Source organism: Salmo trutta, chromosome 23 (genome assembly GCF_901001165.1).
Source record: "Salmo trutta chromosome 23, fSalTru1.1, whole genome shotgun sequence".
Lineage (NCBI taxonomy): Eukaryota > Metazoa > Chordata > Actinopteri > Salmoniformes > Salmonidae > Salmo > Salmo trutta.
The window spans coordinates 13,496,907-13,518,615 of NC_042979.1; the positions used below are offsets into that span (position 1 = coordinate 13,496,907).

The 21,709-nt window shown below is 41.9% G+C and overlaps 1 protein-coding gene across 1 annotated transcript; it reads left to right on the top strand.

Annotated features, from left to right (window-relative positions):
* The first annotated feature begins 871 nt into the window (after window positions 1-871).
* Window positions 872-18,112, top strand: tescb (tescalcin b). Its single transcript, XM_029709048.1, has 8 exons — window positions 872-1,198; window positions 8,107-8,176; window positions 8,433-8,513; window positions 8,967-9,106; window positions 16,589-16,650; window positions 16,750-16,857; window positions 16,966-17,013; window positions 17,325-18,112. The coding sequence occupies exons 1-8, from the start codon at window positions 1,135-1,137 to the stop codon at window positions 17,400-17,402; spliced, it is 651 nt and encodes a 216-aa protein (XP_029564908.1). The 5' UTR covers window positions 872-1,134; the 3' UTR covers window positions 17,403-18,112.
* The last annotated feature ends 3,597 nt before the right edge of the window (window positions 18,113-21,709 follow it).

Here is a 21,709-nt window from a genome sequence, read left to right on the forward strand (position 1 = left end):
TGTTATTTCATAGTTTTGATGTCTTCACTATTATTCTACAATGTAGAAAATAGTAAAAATAAAGAAAACCCCTTGAATGAGTAGGTGTGTCTAAACTTTTCACTGATAATGTATATGTTACGAATTTGCTAAATGTGCAATATAATAAGAATTTGCAAAATGTACAATATGTTACGAATTTGCAAATCGTATATGTCGAATTCTAGCTAGGTGGCTAACATTAGCTAGCTCGCTAACGTTAACTAGGCTAGGGGTTACAGTTAAGGTTAGGGGAAGGGTTAGCCAAAAGGGTTAGGGGAAGGATTAGCTAACATGCTTAGTAGTTGCAAAGTAGCTAATTAGCTAAAATGAAAAAGTTGTCAGTGATGAGATTCGAACTCGCGAAATTTGAGTTGCTAGACATTCGCATAATATGTCCACCCATCCACCCTGACCAACCACCCTACTTTCATTTTTGCCTTAACCATTTTTCTTATGTAACTACACAAAACATAACATATCATACTAAATGGAATGTCTCAGATGTACTTACAGAATAATACGAAATGTTCAGTCTTCTCCCCAAGAAAACAGAACTGCAATATATTTGTTTTAGGAAGGTTTGGCTTCAAGGTAGACTTTAGAGGCACAACATTGGTCAATTTCAACAAACGTTCGGAATATGGAAAAATATGGAATATTGCAGGGTCTTTTATATGACTGGGTTACATTACAGAGGACTGCAGAGCAAGTGATATGAATGCAGCTCATGTAATAAAGCGTTAAACATTGAATGTCGTACTGTACTACAATGTAGCCTAAGTAGGACACTGCTGACTGTAGTATGAGAACTAGATCACAGGAACCTAAATAATGCACTGTTGAAGAAAGTGTTGTGTCGTTGGATAGCCAAGTTGCGGAAGTGCGCGCTCAGCAGAGGCTGGCAGCTTGAAATGCATTTACATTAGGACCTTGCAGCCTACAGTACATATCGACCTGTAACATGATTTGTTGTTGGGGATATGATAATGAAAGAATATCTGTTCCACTGAACTGACACCGTTTCGATTTCAGTAGCCTACCTGCGTTGTCCTGAGCGAGACCAATCGTTTTTTTCATGCGTCTGGATTGGTCGGCTGGCACGTTTACTGAGTTATGGGCGCATTACAGTCGTTACCTGATGAACCCGAATACAGAGATCTCTCAGAGAAGACCGGCTGTGAGTATTACGTTGTTTCCTGTAGGATACGATTATAATTATTGAGAAGAATCATATTTCTAGGCTTATGTAATCCTGCGCTAAAGTGTATCATTATTGTGAAATGAAACGCCCCACAATACAGGATCCCCATAACAACGTCATCTTGTGTGGTAGGTGTTCTGGGGGCTATTTACCGAGCAAAACAGCATGAGTTATAGATCGCTGTAGGCTACAGCACTACGCACTACTGGATGAGAATCTTTACAAGTAGCCTATTGCAGTGTTTTCCCTGATGCCTTGCAAGGAGAAGAGCTACTGTTATACCCCTGAGGGGGGGGGGGGGTATAGAAATGAATCACACAGAGGTTGCTTCAGCTTCCCATCAGTGTAATTAATCTTTTGCATAAAATCATCAACAATTTATATACGTTTTTCAAGTGCACAAATGAATATATTCTTTACATTTGCATAGCTTTTACTATTGTTCAGTAAACCAGTATGCTACATTTATCAATTATCAACCTTTTAACATTTTTAAATGCATGACACATCCCTTTATGAATTATCACTATTAACTATCCTTGTGCCGTTTCTATCTTTATACCATTGTTATCAAATCTTATCCCTATATAAACTCACTTCAATAAACAAAGACAACATGTATGAGCATGTATAAATTCATCTTAGTGCTCTACTTTGCAATAACAACATAATTCATCTTCACATATCCCAAAAGTTCTCTCACTCACCCATTCACTGACACACACACACACACACACACACACACACACACACACACACACACACACACACACACACACACACACACACACACACACACACACACACACACACACACACACACACACACACACACAGACACACACACACACACACACACACACACACACACACACACACACACACACACACACACACACACACAGGAGATCAGCATGGCCTCCCCCCCCCTCTCTCACACTCACAGCTGCACCGGGAACGCTCTGATCACGCAGACACCTCATGAAACTCGTGATTAGCCTCCAAGGTAGCTAGTTAGCAAAAGGGCTAATGGCAAATTTCCGAGTGGTTCTTAACATCCAAATAGCACATTTATATTGTCACTCAAATACATTTGCTAATTAATAACACACAGTAAACATCTGTAACATTCTGACATGAAGAATAACAATGTACCCTCTATATATAGCCATGTTATTTTTACTCCTTATTTGTATTCGTTATTCACTGTATATTTATTCCTCACATCACTATTTCTATTGAATTGTTTTTAAAATTATCTTTAACTCTGCATTGTCGGAAAAGGACCCGTAAGTAAGCGTTTCACTGTTATTCTACACCTGTTGTCTACAAAGCATGTGACAAACAACATTTTATTTGATTGGATTTGAAATATACTGCTCAAAAAAATAAAGGGAACACTTAAACAACACAATGTAACTCCAAGTCAATCACACTTCTGTGAAATCAAACTGTCCACTTAGAAAGCAACACTGATTGACAATAAATTTCACATGCTGTTGTGCAAATGGAATAGACAACAGGTGGAAATTATAGGCAATAAGCAAGACACCCCCAATAAAGGAGTGGTTCTGCAGGTGGAGACCAAAGACCACTTCTCAGTTCCTATGCTTCCTGGCTGATGTTTTGGTCACTTTTGAATGCTGGCGGTGATTTCACTCTAGTGGTAGCATGAGACGGAGTCTACAACCCACACAAGTGGCTCAGGTAGTGCAGCTCATCCAGGATGGCACATCAATGCGAGCTGTGGCAAGAAGGTTTGCTGTGTCTGTCAGCGTAGTGTCCAGAGCATGGAGGCGCTACCAGGAGACAGGCCAGTACATCAGGAGATGTGGAGGAGGCCGTAGGAGGGCAACAACCCAGCAGCAGGACCGCTACCTCCGCCTTTGTGCAAGGAGGAGCAGGAGGAGCACTGCCAGAGCCCTGCAAAATGACCTCCAGCAGGCCACAAATGTGCATGTGTCTGCTCAAATGGTCAGAAACAGACTCCATGAGGGTGGTATGAGGGCCCAACGTTCACAGGTGGGGGTTGTGCTTACAGCCCAACACCGTGCAGGACGTTTGGCATTTGCAGAGAACACCAAGATTGGCAAATTCGCCACTGGCGCCCTGTGCTCTTCACAGATGAAAGCAGGTTCACACTGAGCACGTGACAGACGTTACAGAGTCTGTAGACGCCGTGGAGAACGTTCTGCTGCCTGCAACATCCTCCAGCATGACCGGTTTGGCAGTGGGTCAGTCATGGTGTGGGGTGGCATTTCTTTGGGGGGTCGCACAGCCCTCCATGTGCTCGCCAGAGGTAGCCTGACTGCCATTAGGTACCGAGATGAGATCCTCAGACCCCTTGTGAGACCATATGCTGGTGCGGTTGGCCCTGGGTTCCTCCTAATGCAAGACAATGCTAGACCTCATGTGGCTGGAGTGTGTCAGCAGTTCCTGCAAGAGGAAGGCATTGATGCTATGGACTGGCCTGCCCGTTCCCCAGACCTGAATCCAATTGAGCACATCTGGGACATCATGTCTCGCTCCATCCACCAACGCCATGTTGCACCACAGACTGTCCAGGAGTTGGCGGATGCTTTAGTCCAGGTCTGGGAGGAAATCCCTCAGGAGACCATCCGCCACCTCATCAGGAGCATGCCCAGGCGTTGTAGGGAGGTCATACAGGCACATGGAGGCCACACAAACTACTGAGCCTCATTTTGACTTGTTTTAAGGACATTACATCAAAGTTGGATCAGCCTGCAGTGTGGTTTTCCACTTTAATTTTGAGTGTGACTCCAAATCCAGACCTCCATGGGTTGATAAATTGGATTTCCATTGATTATTTTTGTGTGATTTTGTTGTCAGCTCATTCAACTATGTAAAGAAAAAAGTATTTAATAAGATTATTTATTTCATTCAGATCTAGGATGTGTTGTTTTAAGTGTTCCCTTTATTTTTTTGAGCAGTGTATATTCTAAATCAAATTCATACCTGAAAGGGGGGAAATATAGAAATGAATCACACAGAGAAGTTACTTCAGCTTCACGTCAGTGTAATGAATGAACTGGGAAGCTCCGTGCCCCCTGCCCCGTATGGGAGAAGCTATATGGGCACGCCTGTGCCCAAACTGATAACGTATGTCGTGCAACTGAGAGGGGCCGGGGAGACAAACGGATTTGGTTTAGTCAGTCGTCTTGATGAGCCCTTCCCAGCTAGCTAGTTTATGCTTGTGGCTAGAAACTTCAGCGAGAATTTAAAACTTGGCTACCAGAATTGGGACTTGGGAGAGTGTTCAGAATCATTCCGTAATTCTTCCGTTTTTTTAACTAAAATGTAGACTTTAATGCCATAGTTGTACATTTTCAGTGAAAATCACTGCAATAAATGTGCTTTAGCTGTCATCCAGGCCTTATATTGGCTACTCTATCTAGCTACTTCCCTCTTTTTACTGCCGGACAGCAGTTCTCGACAAGTGGAAGTGAAGAACACTGTGCCCCGTGTTGTTGCGGTGCCGGCTTGCAGCACAAACTCTCCACATTGTAGTTAGACTGTATCACGGTGACCTCGAGATGGTTACAAATGATTTTTTGTGTAGTCTGCAATTCTATTCTAAATAAAATCAAGTGGGATGGACAAATTGGCCACGTTAGCTACTGCCGGCGACATGTGATACAGTTGCCCGGTGGGAAGCAACTCACGTTGGCAAGTACCTTGATACACCGTTGCACTGGTCATTCTCATCGGCTTGTTGTTACGTTAGCTAATTGGCAGGTTAAGGTGACAAATACTACACGTTATTTCTCCCATTGAAATAAGCATAATTTTATTTTAACTAGTGCCATGTTGCTGTTCTTGCCAGCATAAACTATACTGAACAAAAATATAAACACAACATGGAACAATTTCAAATATTTTATTGAGTTACAGTACATATGAGGAAATCAGTCAATTGAAATAAATGAATTTTCCCCTAATCTATGGATTTCACATGACTGGGAATACAGATATGCATCTATAGGTCACAGATACCTTAAAAAAAGGTAGGGGCATAGATTAGACAACCAGTCAGTATCTGGTGTGACCACAATTTGCCTCATGCAGCGCACCACATCTCCTTTGCATAGAGTTGATCAGGCTGTTGATTGTGGCCTGTGGAATGTTGTCCCACTCCTCTTCAGTGGCTGTGCGAAGTTGCTGGATATTGGCGGGAATTGGAACACACTGTCATACACATCGATTCAGAGTCAATGGGTGACATGTCTGGTGAGTATGCAGACCATGGAAGAACTGGGACATTTTCAGCTTCCAGGAATTGTGTACAGATCCTTGTGACATGGGGCTGTGCATTATCATGCTGAAACATGAGGTGATGGTGGCACGACAATGGGTCTCAAGATCTCATCACGGTATCTCTGTGTCCATAGCTTATGCATGCCCATACCATAACCCAACCACCACCATGGGGCACTCTGTTCATCAGCAAACCACTTGCCCACACAATGCGATATGCATGATCTGTGGTTGTGAGGCTGGTTGAATGTACTGCCAAATTCTCTAAAACTGTGTTGGAGGCTTATGGTAGAGATATTAACATTAAATTATCTGGCAACAGCTCTTGTGGACATGCCTGCAGTCAGCATGCTAATTGCATGCTCCCTCAGAACTTTATACATCTGTGACATTGTGTTGTGTGACACAACTGCACATTTTAGTGTAATTTTTGTGTAATGATCATGCTGTTTAATCAGCTTTTTAATGTGTCACATCTGGATTATCTTGGCAAAGGAGAACAGCTCACTAACAGGGATGTAAACAGAAATATGTTTTTTGTGCGTATGGAACATTTCTGGGATCTTTTATTTCAGCTCATGAAACATGGGACCAACACTTTATGTTGCGTTTATATTTTTGTTCAGTGTAGCTATCAGGGAAGGGCTCATCAGGACTACTGAAATTAATCCATTCATCTCCACTCGACTCTCAGCTGAGCGACATCCTTTGAGTAAATAAACATTCGGAAAAGGTGTTGAAAGCGTTCCACAGGGATGCTGGCCAATGTTGATTCCAATGCTTCCCACAGTTGGCTGGATGACCTTTGGGTGGTGGACCATTTTTGATACACACAGGAAACTGTTGAGCGTGAAAACCCCATCAGCATTGTAGTTATTGACACACTCAAACCGGTGTGCCTGGCACCTACTGTACTACCATACCCTGTTCAAAGGGGCTTAAATCTTTTCTCTTGCCCATTCACCCTCTTTCAAGGCTTAAAAACCCTTCTTTAACCTGTCTCCTCCCCTTCATCTACACTGATTGAAGTGGATTTAACAGGTGACATCACTAAGGGATCATAGCTTTAACCTGGATTCACTTGGTCGGTCTGTCATGGAAAGACAGGTGTTCCTAATGTTTAGTACACTCAGTGTACGTCATCATCAATTTTGGCACCAGGCGTGTCAATATAGCCTCTCCAACCCCCTATAGGAATTCTTAGGCATAACCAATCAAACACAGCACAAACAGACATCACTGAGCACACAGATTGTATTATCAACATTCATATACCTTTAAATGATTAGCATATTGCTTGCTGGTACACATTATGATACTGTATTATTATTTTCATTATGGCACTAAGGCACATTTCATTCTATCACACTACCATGTCTAAATTAAAAGCAGAACAAGGAGAAGACTGTTTGAGCAACTATGGAATGTCCTTGTGACTAAAGTCAGATGAAAGAAATGAAACTTGGTAAAAGTATTAGATCAGATGAATCTCCTATATTTATTTAAGGGCTGTATTCTGACATGATGATAGAAAGACACTAGTGTAGGCCAGCTACTGTATCTCCATGCAGTGGCTATAAAATATTCAAACTGCAAATTGCATGTGGAGTAGTAACTTTTTTCTCCGGGTATCTTATACACGTTTACATTGTAGGCTTGATTGAACCACCATGAATAATAGATTAGATTTTGTGTTTATGGCTTCAGAAAAACATGCAAGCAATGAGGCCATGAACAAAGAGGTTTTTTTTTCTCTGTCTCTAACATTGTCTGAAATCCCCACCCTCAGTGAGTTTCCGACATACCACTGGTAATCCAATATTAGCTCTTCACATACTAGTTTGCCCATACAATAACCCAAGGAATGTATTGTTTGTAGACACTGAAAAACACTCACTCACTCACTTTGTCTCACTCACTCACACAATCACTCACTCACTCACTCTCAATTCAAATATTGTGGAGATTGTTAGACATCAGTCCTTGTTTGAATGAATTTAAATACTTTGAGCTTATCCCTGTTGTTCAGCCAGAACAGTTTTTTCTCTCTCAGACTACATGTAATATACAGTTTATTTAAGTTACATTAGATACATACATTTAAAAACAATGTATTTCTCTAAACTCTATGCACTCACATAGACAATGACAATGAGAGAACGCAAAGTGAAATAGTTTTTACATCTGAATATACAAATATACACTTTTCACATGAGGAAAGATGGCATCAACTGAACATAGATGCTGAATAACCATTCAGCACTGCTCTCTGCTTACACCGTGTGTATAATGTGTTAAGCCTGAGGATGTCAAATCAGGCAGCCTGAATGATACATTAGAGATAAGAACAGGACACAAACATAAATTGTATTTGCAGAGATTAAAAAAACAATTGTGTTCCATTAACAGCATTACTCTGCAGTTTGTCATGGTTTCCTGCCCATTCAGTGGTAACTGATATGCTGCCTGGCATTTTGCTAATTGGAGATGCATCTTGAAGATGGACATCATTTCCGCTCCATCCATCTAGGCCTCTAACCTGCTGTGGTAGGTTGGCAGGATGTACCTCTCTGTCTTGGACTCATGACAGTCCCTTTTTTGTTCCTCAGTTTCCTTCGAGCAGATTGGAATCCTGCACAAAAGATTCAAGCAGTTGAGCCACAATGAAGACACGCTGAGGTAGTACTCCTTAATCATTTTTGGCATTTATACACATCCTAACACTTTATTTTTAACTTCTGATGTTATTACGTTTGTGTTTTTAGACACACATGGGTGTAATCCTGGCATAATGCATTTTTGATTAAGTGGTTCTTCCCATCTCTTTAGCATAAACTAGCCTAACAGGTTTTGTTTTGCCTTTTGTTTAGCAGGTATTATAATTGACCAGCTTCCTGCTGCAAACCTAATTATCTTCTTGTCTTTTCACTTGTAGACGAGATGACCTCAACACAATTCCAGACCTGTCATGCAATCCGATCCGAACCCAAATTATAGAGGCCTTCTTTGACAAAAGGTTGGTGTTTATCATGTTTATGTTAAGTACCTCAACAAGAACAAGACTTAAGGTTAACTGCTCTCAGTATGCCCCCAGCTTTAACCTACATAGTATGATTTTCATTAGACAGTAGGTTTGGTGGTACCTCACAGGATTAGTCAAATGTGAGCCTGGTCCAGAAACAACCCCTAGCCTTTAGCCCCTACCCACTCGCATTTGTGTAGATCGGAAAGGATTGAATATGTATAATCGATATGGCAGTCATACAACCTAAGATATCAATATGCAAGTTGGAGCTATTACCATATTGTATACTGTATCCATTTCTTTCACATTTATGTGAAGTGCCTAGGACGTAGTGCCTATGGGTTGTTTCTAGAATGACACATGGTTACTTTCTAATGAGCAATACAGAAAATATATATCCACACAATGAAGGTATTTATGTTCCTCGCTCGTATCCCTCTATAGAAACTTCCATCAGAATGGTGAGGGGACTGTCCATGAGATCAGCTTTGAGGAGTTCCTGGTGGTCATGTCCCACTTCAGACCTCCAGCACTGGACATGACAGAGGAACAGAGAGAGAGCATCAGGAGGGAAAAACTCCGCTGTGAGTGCAATCATTAAAATGTTACTGTATGGAGTGGTGTTAAGATAGATGTATTGCAGTTCAGTGTCACTGGCAAATGTTACACTACATTGAAATGGATACCCAACATTATTGTTAGCTTGTGTACTTACTACAATGCCATTGAAAACATTGGTTGTACAAGATACTGTACACATTTGAGGTGTACTATGGCTCACACTGTGACTCGAATCAATAATGTGCTCAATAATTGGAAACTTTCTGCTGGGATACCACAGATCTATATTAAAGTGACCTTTACAAAGTGGATTCAGCAACTTCTCATGGAACAGCAGGGACTGTGAGGGCATACACACACACACTCAAACGCGCATATTATTTTGTAGTTGTATTGTTGGTATCATTTTGTTGTATTGTTTGTATAGCGTTGTATTTTACATTTGTGTGACTCTCCTTGTCTATCAGTTGTCATGGAAATTCAACACAGGGACACTCAAAATCAATATTAAATGAATCACTCTTTATTGTCAGCAAGCTGGGCGTTCTGCCAAAAGGTCTGAAGAGAGGGTCATGACTGTCTCCCCCTCTTATCTCTACCCAGCACCTATAGGAACCAATGATTGAGTGAAACAATATGTACAATTTAAGGCCGTCTCCCCAGTCTATACATTTTTCCTCCACATTCCCTACTTTTATCACTTCTATGATAATAATTGTTAAAGATGTAATGATAGACACTTTCAAACCCTTCATTCTGGGTTATACAATCCAATTAGTATGGTCATACTATCATCATAATAAAGGTTATACTTTTATTAACAGGAGTGAATTTATCAAAAATAAACAACATGTTAATAACACAATTATGCAAACTTTTTTGCAATTTGGGATCCTCAACTTCCAAACAGGGATTCCAACCATGTTGCAAGCTACCACTCTGGTTGTGGGGAATTATATGTATTCAGTGTGATCAGTCATATCAGAAGAGTGATCTGGGACAAAAGTACAACATTCATCGCAAATGATTGGACGAGTGCCCCCTGTAACGATTGTAGTGTGTGGAGGACCAAGACGCAACAGGGAAGTGTGTACTCATCTTTTTAATACTGAAGGTGAAACACGTATACAATTAACAGAAAACGACACTAACAGTTCTGTCAGGTGAAGAACACAAAACAGAATACAACTACCCACAATACAAACACACCCCTAATTATAGGACCTTCAATCAGAGGCAACGATAGACAGCTGCCTCCAACTGAAGGCCCCAACACCAATTAACTGGTACATGGGGCTGGCGTAGGGGACGCCGGACTAGGCCCACGTACCTCAGGGCTAGTGCTAGGGGCAACAGTAGGACGAGTTGGGCTGGGCTGCCGCACTGGGAGCCTGGTGCTAGCTTCGGGGGAGTCAGACTAGAGACACGCACCTGTAGGCTTGTGCGGGGAGCAGGGATAAGTCGAGCTGGACTGAGCTGCCGCTCGGGAAGCCTGGTGCTGGCTTTGGAGGAGCCAGACTGGAGACACGCACCTGTGGGCTTCTACGAGGAGCAGGAGTAGGATACACCGGGCCTTGGGTGAGTACTGCAAGTCTCGAGCTCACCTCCTGCACAACCCGTCCTGGCTGGATGGCAGTAGTAGCCCTGTACATTCGGGGTGCTGGTACAGGGCGGACTGGGCTATGCAGGGGCCTGATGGTCGCCGTGCGTAGAGGAGGTGTCCTGTAGCCTGGACTTCGGAGGCGTACCGATGGCCAGACCTATTGGGCTGGCATCCTCCTTCCAGGCTGGATGCCCACTCTAGCACGGCCTTTGCTTGGGGCTGAGATCACACGCACCGGACTGTGCGTGCGCATGGGCGAGATCTTGCGTACCTTTTTGTACTTCGGTGCTCTCCACTCCATGTGCTCCCCATAATAAGCACGAGGTGTTGGCTTCAGGGGCATCCTTTGCCCAGCCACTCACCCCATGTGCCCCCCCCATTTTTTTATTGGGGCTGCCTCTCAGGCTTCCTTGCTAGCCTCGTCCCAACGTACTTCTCCCGGTCCTCACCGTTCCTTCGCCACGGACCTTCTCCCGCCAGGATTTCCTCCCATGACCACGATTCCCTGTAGTCCCCCCTCTTCCTTGGCTGCTCCCTCTTCTGTTGCTTGGTCCGGTTGTGGTGGGTAGTTCTGTAACGATTGTCGTGTGTGGAGGACCAAGACGCAACAGGGAAGTGTATACTCATCTTCTTTTTAATACTGAAGAAGGTGAAACAAAATGAAACACGTATACAATTAACAGAAAACGACACTAACAGTTCTGTCAGGTGAAGAACACAAAACAGAATACAACTACCCACAATCCACAATAGAAACACACCCCTAATTATAGGACCTTCAATCAGAGGCAACAATAGACAGCTGCCTCCAACTGAAGGCCCCAACACCAATTAACTAAACATAGAAATACAAATGACTAGACAGAACATAGAAATAAACTAACATAGAACAATAACCAAATCCCTGGACTAATAAATCAAATACCCCTCTCTACATGGACACATACACACAACCACCCTGAACCACATAAAACAAATACCCCCTGCCACGTCCTGACCAAACTAAACACTAACAAATAACACCTTTACAGGTCAGAACGTGACACCCCCTTGACCTGCCAAAAGATAGTCAAGAGCCTCTCTGTTTTTCAGAGCCAATTTACGCAATTCTTTTAGTTCCCCATTCAATTGTTCCGGGGCATTTTGAGTAGCATTGCCAATTTTCTCTACGTTTCTAGAGATCTCCCAAATTTGGTCATCCCTAGATCCATCACGACTGGTCTGCCGATGTAATCGTCCGAGGTGGTTTCAACAGGCTCTTCCGTTGTGACATCGCCGGCCCGCTAGCTGTCTGAATCACCTTGTCTCCAGCTCGCTTTGCGTAGTAGCGACTACTAAACGGCGCCCTGACTCACCTATTGCTACTCATTGGACCCTATGATCACTTGGCTACACATGCCTCTCCCTAATGTCAGTGATTATTGTCTTATTTCACTGTAGAGCCCCCAGCCCTGCCTAATATGCCTTTTGTTCCACCCCCCACACATGCGGTGACCTCACCTGGCTTAACTGATGCCTCTAGAGACAAAACCTCTCTCATCGTCACTCAATGCCTAGGTTTACCTCCACTGTACTCACATCTTTCCATACCCTTGTCTGTACATTATGCCTTGAATCTATTCTTCCACACCCAGAAATCTGCTCCTTTTACTCTCTGTTCCGAACGCACTAGACGACCAGTTCTTATAGCCTTTAGCCGTACCCTTATCCTACTCCTCCTCTGTTCCTCTGGTGATGTAGAGGTTAACCTAGGCCCTGCAGCCCCCAGCACCACTCCCATTCCCCAGGCGCTCTCATTTGTTGACTTCTGTAACCGTAAAAGCCTTGGTTTCATGCATGTTAACATTAGAAGCCTACTCCCTATGTTTGTTTTATTCACTGCTTTAGCACACTCCGTCAACCCGGATGTCCTAGCCATGTCTGAATCATGGCTTAGGAAGACGGCCAAAAATCCTGACATTTCCATCCCCAACTACAACATTTTCCTTCAAGATAGAACTGCCAAAGGGGGCGGGGTTGCAATCTACTGCAGAGAAAAGATTTGAGCTTCTACTTTTAAAAATTCACCTTTCTAGAAACAAGTCTCTCACTGTTGCCGCTTGTTATAGACCCCCCTCAGCCCCCAGCTGTGCCCTGGACACCATAGGTGAATTGATTGCCCCCCATCTATCTTCAGAGTTTGTACTGTTAGGTGACCTAAACTGGGATATGCTTAACACCCCGGCCGTCTTACAATCTAAGCTAGATGCCCTCATTCTCACACAAATTATCAAGGAACCTATCAACAACTCTAAATCCGTAACCATAGGCACCCTCTTAGATATCATCCTGACCAACTTGCCCTCTAAATACACCTCTGCTGTCTTCAACCAGGATCTCAGCGATCACTGCCTCATTGCCTGCGTCCGTAATGGTTCTACAATCAAACGACCACCCCTCATCACTGTCAAATGCTCCCTAAAACACTTCAGCGAGCAGGCCTTTCTAATCGACCTGACCCGGGTATCCTGGAAGGATATTGACCTCATTCCATCGGTAGAGGATGCCTGGTTGCTTTTTAAAAATGCTCTCCTCACCATCTTAAATAAACATGCCCCATTCAAAAAATGTAGAACTAAGAACAGATATAGCCCCTGGTTCACCCCAAACTTGACTGCCCTTGACCAGCACAAAAACATCCTGTGGCGTTCTGCATTGGCATCGAATAGCCCCCGCGATATGCAACTTTTCAGCGAAGTCAGGAACCAATATACACAGTCAGTTAGGAAAGCTAAGGTTAGCTTTTTCAAAAATAAATTTGCATCCTGTAGCACTAATTCCAAAAACTTTTGGGACACTGTAAAGTCCATGGAGAATAAGAGCACCTCCACCCAGCTGCCCACTGCACTTAGACTAGGAAACACTGTCACCACCAATAAATCTACGATAATCGATCATTTCAATAAGCATTTTTCTACGGCTGGCCATGCTTTCCACCTGGCTGCCCCTACCCCGGCCAATAGCTCTGCACCCCCTGCAGCAACTTGCCCAACTGTTCTGGACAACTGTGTGATCATGCTCTCCGTAGCCGATGTGAGTAATACCTTTAAGCAGGTCAACATTCACAAGGCCAGGACGTGTACTCTGAGCATGCGCTGACCAACTGGCAAGTGTCTTCACTGACATTTTCTACCGGTCCCTGACCGAGTCTGTAATACCAACATGTTTCAAGCAGACCACCATAGTCCCTGTGCCCAGGAACACCAAGGTAACTTGCCTAAATCACTTCCGACCTGTAACACTCACATCTGTAGCCATGAAGGGCTTTGAAAAACTGGTCATGGCTCACATCAACACCATCATCCCAGAAACCCTAGACCCACTCCAATTTGCATACCGCCCCAACAGATCCAGAGATGATACAATCTCTATTGCACTCCACACTGCCCTTTCCCACCTGGACAAAAGGAACACCTACATGAGAATGCCATTCATTGACTACACACCTTCCTTAGCAACTGGATCCTGGACTTGCTGACGGGCCACCCCCAGATGGTAAGGGTAGGTAACAACACATCTACCACGCTGATCCTCAACATGGGGGCCCCTCAGGGGTGCGTGCTCAGTCCCCTCCTGTACTCTCTCTTCACCCATGACTGCATGGCCAAGCATGACTCCAACACCATCATTAAGTTTGCCGACAACACAACAGTGGTATGCCTGATCACCGACAACGATGAGACAGCCTATAGGAAGGAGGTCAGAGACCTGACCTACCTCAACGTGATCAAGACAAAGGAGATGATTGTGGACTACAGAAAAAAGAGGACCAAACATGCCCCCATTCTCATCGACGGGGCTGTAGTGGACTAGGTTGAGAGCTTCAAGTTCCTTGGTGTCCACATCACCATCAAACTATCATGGTCCAAGCACACCAAGACAGTCGTGAAGAGAGCATGACAATGCCTATTCCCCCTCAGGAGACTGAAAAGATGTGGCATGGGTCTTTAGATCCTCAAAACGTACTTAAGCAGTACCAGAGGGCCAAGTCTAGGTCCAAAAGACTTCTTAACAGCTTCTACCCTCAAGCTATAATACTCCTGAACAGCTAATCAAATGGCTACCTGGACTATTTACATTGCCCCCAACCCCATTTTTATGCTGTTTGTTATCCATGCATAGTCACTTTACCTCTACATACATGTGCATATTACCTCAATTACCACGACTAACTGGTGCCCCCACACATTGACTCTGTACCGGTACCCCCTGTATATAGCCTCGCTACTGTTATTTTCTTTTTGCTCATTAATTATTTGTTATTTTTCTTATTAATTAATTTTTTATTTACTTCACTTTATTTTAGTAAATACTTTCTTAACACTTTTTGTCTCAAAACTGCATTGTTGGTTTAGGGCTTGTAAGTAAGCTTTACACTGTTGTATTCGGCGCATGTGACATAACATTTAAGTTGAAATTTACACTAGCATTCTATTTAACAGCATATTCAGGAAGAGTACTCTCTCCTTTCATCTCTTCACATACACCTCTTACTATCCAAATTTCAACCTTCTTATAATCCCAAATGTAAATCCTTACCACTTATTAGCCACATTTTCTCTTCTCTTAACACTAATAATTTCTCTTATTATTCAAATTTCAATCAGCTTAACACGTCCTTTCCACACTCGCACAACTCTCACATTCACATTCACTTAGTGCTATTCCCAAACACACTCGGTAATCTCCCATATTACTCCATTTGCATCTTGAATGATTCTCGTTGTTACTTCCTATGCACCATATGTATCTTCAATATTTTTCTTGCCGCTACTTCCTATACATAAACAAATTACACCTCATGCTCAATAACACCTCATGCTATTAGTAGTGGCTGCAGACCACGTAGACACTTCTCTTATAAATGCCTACAGACAGCTGTCAGCGGGGCTTTACCATAGTACCGTTACTTGCCCTCACTCTAGTCTTCTCTTAAGACTAGTTCTAGCCTCAAAACTAGTGGTAACATTTTATGTTTAGTTTTATTTTATTTTTAATTATACAAATTCATTTAAATGGACTTACTAAAATTCAGATGACATGTCCCTCAGAGGTTCACAGATCAGGTATCTTCTCCCGGGCAGCTCTCAGTAAAGGTCTGGTCTGGGCTGGTCCACGTTGTCTTTGGTCAGACGGGAAATTCACTTACGCTTTCTCACTATGTCTCCCTTGCAGACCTTCACTGGGATGCTCCACAGGTGCAATCACTGATCAAATTTTCATCGAAATTCAACACAGGGACACTCGAAGTCAATTTTAAATGAATCACTATTTATTGTCAGCAAGCTGGAGAGGTCATAGTCAAACTTAGATGCATAAAGTACCGGTCTGAAGTGAGCTCTGCCCAGGGCAGTCCCGTTACTTCTCTTATATACTGCTTACACAGACAAGCTACATAGGCATGGTTCATAGGGTTTGTTCCTGCGTGTGTCTGGCACCATCTCATATCTTAACTTATAGAACATATTCTGGGCGTTCTGCCAAAAGGGCTGGGGGGGGGGGGGGTCATGACAGTCTCCCCCTCATATCTCTACCCAGCACCTACAGGAACCAATGATTGTATGAGACAAGATGTACAATTCAAGGCTGTCCCTCCAGACTATACATTTTTCCTCCAGACAGTGTATCAGTGTTTTGTTACTTGTCATGTTTTGTGTTTTTTGTGGACCCCAGGAAGAGTAGCTGCTGTTTCTGCAAAAGATAAATAAACAAACAATAACAAATATATACCATAATATACAGCATTACTCAGCAAATGCGTTACAGTGATGCCTCGTGACACTTGCAGACCTTTGTTAAGGAAATATTTGTAAAGACAGACCAACAGAAAAGAGTTTAACACTTTCTTATTTTTTTCCCCCAGTCCTGTTTAACATGCATGACACAGACAATGATGGAACAATCACTCTGGAGGAGTACCGACATGTAAGCCACTGCCTTGGCCTATCTTTTGAAATACAAAAAATACTCTATCTGCCTATCACTGTTGTTACCATGACTGCCTTGCCTCTGTATGTACTGTAGGTAGTGGAGGAGCTGCTGTCTCGGAGTGGAGCCCTGGGGAAGGAAACGGCTAAAGGCATAGCAGACGCTGCCATGCTGGAGGTAGCCAGTATCTCCATGGGTCACATGGTACGGCTGCTTTATAAACATTATATTCCTCACTCTGAGTGTTTAGACCTGGAACCTGTAATTAGTTTTTTTTAAATGATATTCAATAATCTCATTCTTCATTCTCAGGAACCAGATGAGTTTTACGAGGGGATCACTTTTGAACATTTCCTAAAGGTTTGTAATAAAACATTATTTTGTGTCTAGCTTTAGGTTTTCTTTTTCAATGGTTTTGCAAACAAACACTGTATAGCTTCAAAATATGGTTAAAACTATAATTTTGATATGATGGATGGTCTGTCCTTGCATCCATTGCGCTGTCTTAGAATTGTAAAGTGGTTACATTTCTCCAGCCCCATCCCTCTGCTGTTTGCTGTTTGCCAATAGCAGCACAATTGATGTCTTGTTATTAGAGTACACATAGTTGAAGGCATCATCAGAGTTTAGTAACTATGTAATATACTGGTAGTAAATCTATTTATTTTCAGATACTGAAAGATATTGAGATCGAGACAAGAATGAACATTCGCTTTTTGAATATGGACACGACGAACCTGTGCAAGTGAGGATCTTCCACCTTTTTTATTACTATGCAGCACCAGCACTCTTTTATGGTATTTAATTTAGTGGCCAGTTAGAGCACACTTTAAGCAGTGACGTGTGGTTGGTGTCTGGGCAAGCACTGGCTGTTATCAAAGCCAGATTTACTCACAAATAAACCTTCATGAAGCCCAAGTTCACCATGCAACAGATAGCTCCAACAACCAGAGTGACACAGGCTATTGACCAAAATTGACAACAATGTTCACCAAATGTGACCAACCGGCTCGATTCGGTCTTATGTATCAAAAATTGAATTGGTGTTTTTTACATTGGATAAAAGTAGAGACTCAAAGAGGTAGAAAATGGTATATCATACACTACAGTTGAGGAACAATGGGAAAGGAATTCTGCTTAGAAAGTTGATAAACTTATAACCCCACTTTTGAGAAAATGTCCCTTGAATGTTTTGGTACACCTACTGGAGAACTCATCTTTGTCTACACCAATTCAGAATCGTTCACACCCTCTTAAGCCTTAGCCCCACCCATCTCTTTAAGGATTCACATGTGAGGCCATGTGCTAAGCAGAGTGAGTACAGTAGTGTACTAAACAACCAAAGCTTTCAAGACTTAAGGCTGGTTTACACTACGTCTAGCAACATGTCTGTAGACAGTTGTCGCAGTGATATCATGGACATTCTATTGTCGTCCGACATCAAACTTGTCGTTGTTGTTATGAAAAGTATAAACACAAAACTGACAGGCTGTATGACATCAGCAGCCTGGTGGTCCAAAATAGCATAACTGGTGTATTTTAACACCAATAAATCCATCCGTTTAAAAATGTATTTAGTATATGTCAATCTAGCAAACCAGACAACTAAAACCAACTTTCTAAACAATGTTGTGGTTCGTTTCTTGCTTGTTAGCCAGCTAGCCAGTTGAGTTAGCTGGCTAGCCAGTTCAAATAATGACCATATCATATTGCTGACAATGTCTTTACTTTAACTAATTTATATTCTTTATTACAGGAAAATAAACTCACAACAAGATCATTATTTACAAGTTAATGGTGAGCTAATTACAGAAAATAGCTTAAGGTTGTGAGTGTGACAAAATAAAAGCAGGGCATTCTACTGGAGAATTTTAGAACTTGAACACTGTCTCATTGGCCTAATGTTATATCCTAATTTGACTTTGGTGCAGGTCATTTTGTTCTTCACCTTACCGTCTCTGGTAAACACACAGTTTATCAAATAAAATCAAAGTTTACTTGTCACATGCACAGGATACAGAAGGTGTAAACGGTACAGTGAAATGATTACTTGCATAGTGGAGTTTTTTGTTTAGACATGTAGCTAGCTAGTTAAACAATAAACCATAATTCCAACTCATAACGTTACTACCCTGCATGAATCTGCTGGTAGCTAAAAACTAGCCAACTGGGTTCAATATTAGCTAGCTAACATTAGGCTATAACTAGCAATGCAAATGGCTCTTAGATACAAATAATATTACTACACAGATCATACATGTAACGTAAGCTAGCGAGCCAGCTAACGTTAGCTAGCTAGCTAACAGTACGCTTTAACTTGCAATGAAAATTACTTTCTGACAAAATTAGAAACAGTTCATTTCTGAAAATGTAGCTATTTAGACTCTCTTACCCGTGTACATGGATGAATGCTTCTCCCTCTCACGGATGCCATAGTTTCTCTTAGTTTGAAGATGTAATCCGGAGACTGGTGTTTTATACAACAGCCTTCTGTGTGTTCTATTTTTGACTCCCTCCGCATATTTGCTATCAAACGGCAGAATTTTCTCCATCTCCTTTGCTATCATACTCTGCTTTCACCGGACATTCCACTGATTTCAAAACGTGGACCTCCAGAAAGTGGAGCGCATTAGCAACACTTTTGTAGTTCTTCGTGATATCTTTTAAAAAAGCTGCGTTAGAAAGGATTACCTACACATACTGAGCAGCTTATGTTATAGACGGAAGCGTGCTACATGGCAGAACAATCTGAACTCATCTCTCGCCATGTCCAGTCCATCCATTATCTCAGCCAATCCTAGCTAGCGGGAAGGTTCCTGTCTTTTTCCGTGGCTAAACCAACTAAGCTCGTAATTTAACAATTGTATTCGTATTTACAGATTGCATACAAGTTTGTTATTAAGGCACATGAAAGTTCACATGTCCCAGAAGGCATTTCTGCCCAAAAACACATTTTGAAGTAGTGAAGTAGTGACACACAACATACGCCTAGTTCCCTGAAATGAGTCACAAATCTAAATACCTATGTAGCCAAGATGCGATTGCGGCATATTTCATATCATCTGACAAAATGATGCACTGCTCAACTCAGCAATAGACCAATCTAGCATCCACAGTTACAACTGGTAGGTGGCACTAAAAGACCAATATATGGACACATTTCATCTGAATAATTTGCAACACTAACTCCATAGCCTTTCACAATGGATTTACAATTCTTCCAATGCGCTTCTCGCGCAAACACACACACACACATAATAATATTATCATGTGAAATATTATTACACACACACACGTATATAATAAATAAGGTTCTAACAAAATTTTCATATCAACAATCGAAATTACTGAAAAATGCATTCAAACGGTCGTGTAGGATACACATCTCCAAGGCCTCCTTCGGTTCCATTTTCACACTGACTCAAAAAGTAATTCCCATTCCCATTACGTCCACAAAGATAAAGCAAATGTCCAAGATGTGTAAAAGTCGGGGTAAAAAGTCTTAATTGGTAATGATGTTTCAGACAATTGGACAGCCCAGTACTCACTTTTTGCCTGCCTGACAGATGGCGGTTACCTGTCATGCCACGTCTTGTAGAGATCCTGTATGCTGCCTCTGTATGGTCTTAACTTTAATTTTAGTTGACATTCCACTCTTTGAACACTCTAAACAGTGTGTTACATTATTTCAACTTCGAAAATTGTTTGAGGTGCAGTATAGTGTCAATTTGTCAGGTTATTTTTGCTAGCTAGCTAGCTTTGTTCAGTTCAAGCTGTGCGAGCGTCAAATTATGTAGACATGCCCAAATATGCACAGTTTACCCCAGGCAATACCCACACAACATGTTTAGGCAATACGCATGCATAAAATATGAAATTGGCTCAGTCACTGTCTATTAACAGTGACTGGAGTCAGGAACGACTGCAGTGTCAACGATTTGAATGGCTGGAAAGGAAGGCATGAATACCCTAGCGCCTTTCCTGAGGTTTTGCATAAAAAACACCAGATTCACTGAGAAAAAACATGAACAAAAAAAGAATGAAAATGTTTTATACAATTTCGTTTTTTAATTTGGCTTTTCATAACAGCTTTTTTTATTACATTATCACAGGGTAAACGGGGCCTTCCCTGACTGCACGTCACTGACTAAGTACACTGACAAACTATTAGAAACCTCTGTTTATGGTTTGGTTTTGAGTTGCTATGAGCTTTTGATCAGGGGAAGGTTTAAGCTTCTACTGTCTAGTAGCTTCTGACACTGTTATGTTTTTACAAATGGACTGCATTGAAAATATGAATGAGTAACTATGCAAATATACACAGATTAACAGTTGGTATGTTATGAATTTAGCATGCAGTTTTGATGACAACCTGTATCTGTCACAACATACTTTTTTTATGCAAGAATATAAACAATGCACTAAATGCTATCAATCAATAATCAATTCAATAGCAAAGCAATAAATCAGTAATAATATCGCAATAAAGCAATAGCCAATCATGTAGCGCTATGATTAAAGTGCATGGAATTCATCTCCTATTATACTGTATGGCACTGGGTGGAATGAGCTAAACAAATTTGCACAAGGAAAACCAAGAGCATGCGTCTTCTATCTATACCATCATGCACACCATAATTGTTGTGCTGCCACTGCCATCAATTTGGAATCAAAGGTTAGATTTCCATGTGCATTAACAAGTTACTGACCAATAGAAACAAAGTACGTATTGCCGTTGCTATGTTTAACTGACCAGCCTAGCATACTGGTACTGGTATACAGTATAGCATACTGCAAATGTACTTGAGCTATGGCAACACCCTCCTGATATTGAAGATTGTTCTTTCAAGTGAATTGTGCATCCGACTTTTACAAAGAATGAAACCTTCGCAGACAAGCATTTGTTGACTGTTAGAAATGGGAACAATGTTATCCCCCCATATATGAATGTTAGCTACGCATGTTAGCTGTCTTTGTATTTGAATATCCATATATCCATATACTGTATGTTTGTACTGTAAAATAAAATATTTTCATTCCTTTTTTGGGATGTTAT

Bases quoted from the DNA above. Each gene is read 5' to 3' on its own strand.
- tescb (XM_029709048.1), top strand. From the start codon at position 1,135: ATGGGCGCATTACAGTCGTTACCTGATGAACCCGAATACAGAGATCTC. The intron at 8,177-8,432 runs GTAGTACTCCTT...TTTCACTTGTAG, and splicing joins CACAATGAAGACACGCTGAG to ACGAGATGACCTCAACACAA. The intron at 9,107-16,588 runs GTGAGTGCAATC...TTTTTCCCCCAG, and splicing joins CAGGAGGGAAAAACTCCGCT to TCCTGTTTAACATGCATGAC.